The 5,515-nt window shown below is 41.7% G+C and overlaps 1 protein-coding gene across 1 annotated transcript; it reads left to right on the top strand.

Moving 5' to 3' along the window:
- The first annotated feature begins 1,933 nt into the window (after positions 1-1,933).
- On the top strand, positions 1,934-3,503 carry LOC103522981 (heat shock 70 kDa protein cognate 4). Its single transcript, XM_026832814.1, has 2 exons — positions 1,934-2,169; positions 2,759-3,503. Exons 1-2 carry the CDS (start codon positions 1,954-1,956, stop codon positions 3,491-3,493), a joined length of 951 nt encoding a protein of 316 aa, XP_026688615.1. The 5' UTR covers positions 1,934-1,953; the 3' UTR covers positions 3,494-3,503.
- The last annotated feature ends 2,012 nt before the right edge of the window (positions 3,504-5,515 follow it).

Raw genomic sequence — 5,515 nt, 5'->3', positions numbered from 1 at the left:
TTCTTTTTATTATATCTTATCATCTGGATTATAAAATAACTTCTTTTTTTTGATTTGGTCTTAAAATTCACCTCCCTCCTTCTCCTCTTTCTCTCTCTTCTTCCCTCCCCTCCTTGTTGGTTATCGGACAAGGTGGTTTCATAAATCGTATTATTTTAGCTGATTATCCGTTTCTGGACTCGACAGTCAGGGGGGATTATATTTACAAACTCTTTTTTTTTTGTTTTTTCACATTTTCACTATTATTGAATGGTAATCTGACCATCCATGAAAACAATATTACATACGTCTAAGATCTAACCATATCTCTGAGGGGAGAAAATCTGCTTCGGATGATGTCGAGTCTGAAAAGTATAGGTGGTACCGAGCACATGAACATAGAGTTCTCCAAAGGTATACGATTATTCTGTAGCCATGTTCCTGAACCAATTATCAAATTGGACAATGTATATCTTCAAGAGTAGTGGCCAACTTAGTCGCTCATTACTATCTTTGTTTTATCTATGAACTCAGTCCACTTAAAGAGAGGGGAAGGTAGGAGAGAGACGGGAGGGGTGGTAGTAATTAATACATATTTTTTTTTTTAGAAAGGGGGATTAACATAAATTCGGATCGGAGAAGTAAAAACAAGAAAAAGAAAGAGAGGAGAATCAGGGAAGATTGGAAATTTGTGTTTTCGTTATGATAACTTAGTGACCGACGGAGTTTTTTTGTTTTTTTTCATTGTATTAATGGGGACACAATTTGACGGTCTTACTCTAACTTTTTCAGGGAAATTGAGGGTGTCAATTTGATTAAGAATTTTACACACGCTTACCCAGTTCATTCGCCCATGTTTTGTCCGAGATTTCTAGTGGTGTATGTACTGTATTATGGGTGGAGAAGTCCTTCTTCGAGAACACAAGAGGAAACATAAGTTGAACTAAATCATCCAACGGAGGTAGTGACGTGTTGCCACTTACCGGCACGACGTACAGTCGGATCATGTGCCAACGATAGTAAGTTTGACGCGGGCTAATTTGCAAGATCGTAGACTACCTCTTTTTCCTTTACTTTCTTAATCCGTTTCTAATTTCAGTGATAATCTGGTATATGGGTTTAGCGATAACAGTATAATTGTTATATATTAAAATCTGTTAACCACTAAGAGTACTAAAAAATAAAAATAACTAGGAGTCTTTTTTGATATTTTTAATTTTTGTTTACAAGCTCTCTGCTTCTTTTACGAAGTGATCTAGCACTTATCGTCGAGAGCTGTGTACCTCTAAGTTCCTGACGTATATTATGATCGTGTTGCTATGAGGGCACTACTGCATAGATGGTATAGCATGCTGCGGACACCGAATAAGGTACCCTAAACCCACATCCGAGTTTCATCTAGCTTCATCCCCCATGGCAAGATTCGTAAAAAAATAGTGATAAAAAGTTATAGCTCGATCCCATGAATCATGGCATAAAGTTTAAAATCTATAAAAGTAAAGGTAAAAATAGCTACGTGAATAAGTTCATAATCGAAAAGAAAGATGTAATTCAAAAAAAAATTCCCAAAGCCTTGTCTCCTTTGACAATTGACGAATACCAGCAAATAAGTAGCGCACTTCTCAGCGTTCTCCTGTTCCTTCTGTCCTATCTGTCTTTCGTGCAAGGCCTGCTTGCTACAAGGGTAGTCCTATTTAGGCGGGACCCGCCCTCTCCAGCTTGGGCGCGGATCGCGAATGTTCCCGTCTCGGGTGTGATCGGTCTGTCGCATCTCCATCCGACCGTCTCGTAATAAGACTACTCTTCCCTTAATTATAATAGAGGTGTATGGTTTGCCTCAGCGTATGAGTCTTCAAGGGTGAAATAATTTTGCTAGCATTCTGATGCATCCATGGTATGGAATACATCATGGACGGCACTACATCCATGGACGGATACATACATGGCCATGTCTCTCCCTGTCAGGTATCCTCCATGGTGTTAACCAAGATGAAGGAAACTGCCGAAGCTTATCTTGGCAAGACCGTATCCAACGCTGTGATCACCGTACCCGCCTACTTCAATGACTCTCAACGTCAAGCTACCAAGGACTCGGGAACCATTGCCGGACTCAATGTTCTCCGAATCATCAATGAACCGACAGCTGCTGCCATCGCCTATGGGTTGGACAAGAAAGTGGGATCTGCTGCTGTAAGTATAATCTGTTGAACTTTCTTGATTTGATAGGGCAGAGTGCTGCCACACTCCTTCATGTGATGAAGTCAGTAAGTTCTTATGTTTGATTTAGTGATGATATCATGTACTTACTTAAAGCTTTTTACAATTTGTTAGGAATTGTACCTACCTAGATTGTTTGTCCTTAGATTTCAGGAAATTTATAGTTTGTCCTTCTTATATGTAGAGATAGATTTTCTCCCTCTCTTCCTTTTTTGTCAAAATAGAATGGCATCACCCAAGTCCAGGTAGTGAACTTGGAATTTTCTCTCTGATTGACCTTGTTGAAATATAAGAGGAGATATGAAATTTTTGGGTTTCACATGTTTTGAATAGATACAATATCCATATCCACAGGCAACCATCAATGTGATGACAGTGTGTAAATTTATGTATTTTCCTTTTTTTTTTTTTTTTTCATATATATATATTAAGTACATAATTTATTTCAGAATTATAGGTACATAACGTATGTACATACTCCTCCCAAGTTACTATTGTAACTTCTTCTCTGTTCAGATTTCCTTCTCAGATTTGTAATGTTCCATCCTCTGTTTTGTTGCAGGGCTCTGGCGAGCGCAACGTTCTCATTTTCGACCTGGGTGGCGGCACGTTCGACGTGTCCATCCTGACCATTGAGGACGGTATCTTCGAGGTGAAGTCCACTGCTGGTGACACTCACTTGGGTGGTGAGGACTTCGACAACCGAATGGTCAACCACTTTGTGCAGGAGTTCAAGCGCAAGTACAAGAAGGACTTGACCACCAACAAGCGCGCCCTGCGACGTCTGCGCACCGCCTGTGAACGCGCTAAGCGCACACTATCATCTTCTACCCAGGCGAGTATTGAGATTGACTCCCTGTTTGAGGGTGTTGACTTCTATACGAGTGTGACCCGGGCTCGGTTTGAGGAACTGAACGCTGATCTGTTCCGAGGAACCATGGAACCTGTTGAGAAGTCTCTGCGTGATGCCAAGATGGACAAGGCACAGATCCACGACATTGTGCTGGTCGGTGGCTCAACCCGTATCCCCAAGGTTCAGAAACTCCTGCAGGACTTCTTCAACGGAAAGGAACTCAACAAGAGTATCAACCCGGATGAGGCTGTCGCCTATGGTGCTGCTGTACAGGCCGCTATCCTGCATGGAGACAAGAGTGAGGAGGTTCAGGACTTGCTGCTGCTGGATGTCACTCCTCTGTCACTTGGTATTGAAACCGCTGGAGGTGTCATGACTGCGCTTATCAAGAGGAACACAACCATCCCCACCAAGCAGACACAGACTTTCACAGCCCTACTCTGACAACCCAACCGGTGTACTCATCCACAGTGTATGAAGGTGAAGTGCTTATGACGAAGACAACACCTGTTGGGCAAGTTCGAACTCACCTCCATCCCACCTGCTACCTCGAGGCTGTGCCTCGATGAAGTCACTGCTTCGATATCGATGCTAACGGGCTATCCTGGACTGTGTCTGCCATCGGGAAGTCAACTGGTAAGGGAGGACAAGATCAACATCACCAAGACCGTGATCTTCGTATCCTGTTCCCAAAGGAGGTGCATTGAGCGGTATGTTGAGATGATTGCTATCGCTGGACGATGTACAAGGCATCGGAGGATGAGATATCAGAAGGCCTCAGGTCATTACGGCGACTAAGAACTCCCTCGAGTTCCTCACTGCTTCAACATGAAGAGCTACAATGGAAGACGAAAAGCTGAAAGACAAGATCTCGCCTCAGCTGGAGAGAAACCCAGATCCTCGACAAGTGAGATTGTCATCAAATGGCTCGACTCCAATCCAGCTGGCCGAGAAGGAAGATTCGAAGACAAGCAGAAGGCAGTTGGGAGCCATCTGTACCCGATCATTACCAAGCTGTACCAGGCCTGGCTGGTGCACCAGGCGGTTCCCTGCGCTGCGCCAGGAGCCCTGCACCAGGGGGGCTGGTGCAGGACCTGGGGACCTTACCAATTGAGGAGCGCGATAAAAACATTCCCCCCCCCCGTTCATGCTCCCCCCTTGCGATGGTCTCTTAAAGTAGCTTCCCTCACTCCTTTAACTTGTCTTATGTACGGCTTTCCGAACTTAGCCTTTCTTACTTTGTTCATCGAGGTATAGCAAATCTCTGATTATTTATGTAATCTATTATCTATCCATTTAACAAAACAGACAGACTCTAGTAAAAGATGAAGAAGAAGGAAATCAAATATTTTTCTTCTTTTTTTTTTTCTAATTACTCAATAACTAAACTGGAAGCAGTTAAAGATAATTACCTCTATAGGGTTTATAAACAAGTTCAAGTCTCCAAGAATTTCAGTTTATAAAATTAACTAAGTAGGGTTATGGACGTCTCAAAAATAACCGGAGATGTAGGATGTGGATAAAACTAAAAGAATAGGACCAGATAGCTATCCTTAAAGCTTTATACTATAAAGCTTTAAGATATTAGTGACTTCGTTGCGGCGCAGCGCGACCATTCATAAGCCTTCCTACAATTGACAAATACCAGTGGCGCACGACGACTTAAAAGGGTCGGGGTGAGCCCACTCTAATTATACTCCATTATATTTATTAGTTATTATCACGAATAAATATGACGAGCGTATCCTGACTTTTCCAGGGAATGAGGTCGTCATCCGCATGATGATAATAAACACCAGTTTGAAGAGTTTAATCCATATAACTCCTATTTTAAGGTGATGAGCCGACCCTAACTTGGTGTGGGAGGACAAATGGTCCGGCTCGCGGAACTGGTGATGTGGTGGCTCGTCCACCACCGAACAGCCGCTTGCCGCCTTGCCTCCCATTTGGGTGGCAGTGATTTGTGGAAACGTCATTATAACACTGATTTGAAGATTTTATTATTATTTGCTATGACTTTTCTTGATAAACCTTTTTTTTTTTTTTTTTTTTTTTTTTGTAACCAAAGACGGCTTGTTTTCTACTTCGAGACAAGGAACATAAAATCTAAGTTACTAATTATCGCTTGAAACTTTCTTCATCTGTGATGTGACAAAATTCGTCTTTACTTTAAGTCACCGGTTATGATCCTCTGGTTATAATGGTAATTAAACACTAATTTATACCTAATTTCCAATTTGTAAATCTAACTTCCATCCGTGATGCACCAAAAAAGAACTTCGTCTTCTGTTACTCGATCACCTGACATCCTTAGAAATGCGTAAACTTACTTTTTTATTTATACCATCCCCTTTTTATCGGAATCAAATGGTGTGGTCGGATACCTACTATTGAAAGTCTTAGGAGTCCAATGAGTTTAAAAAAAAAAAAAAAAAAAACAAAAAAAAAAAAAATGGTCTTTCCTTA

The sequence above is a fragment of the Diaphorina citri genome, unplaced genomic scaffold (genome assembly GCF_000475195.1).
Source record: "Diaphorina citri unplaced genomic scaffold, Diaci psyllid genome assembly version 1.1 scaffold13457, whole genome shotgun sequence".
Lineage (NCBI taxonomy): Eukaryota > Metazoa > Arthropoda > Insecta > Hemiptera > Psyllidae > Diaphorina > Diaphorina citri.
This window is presented reverse-complemented; position numbering and strand designations above follow the sequence as displayed.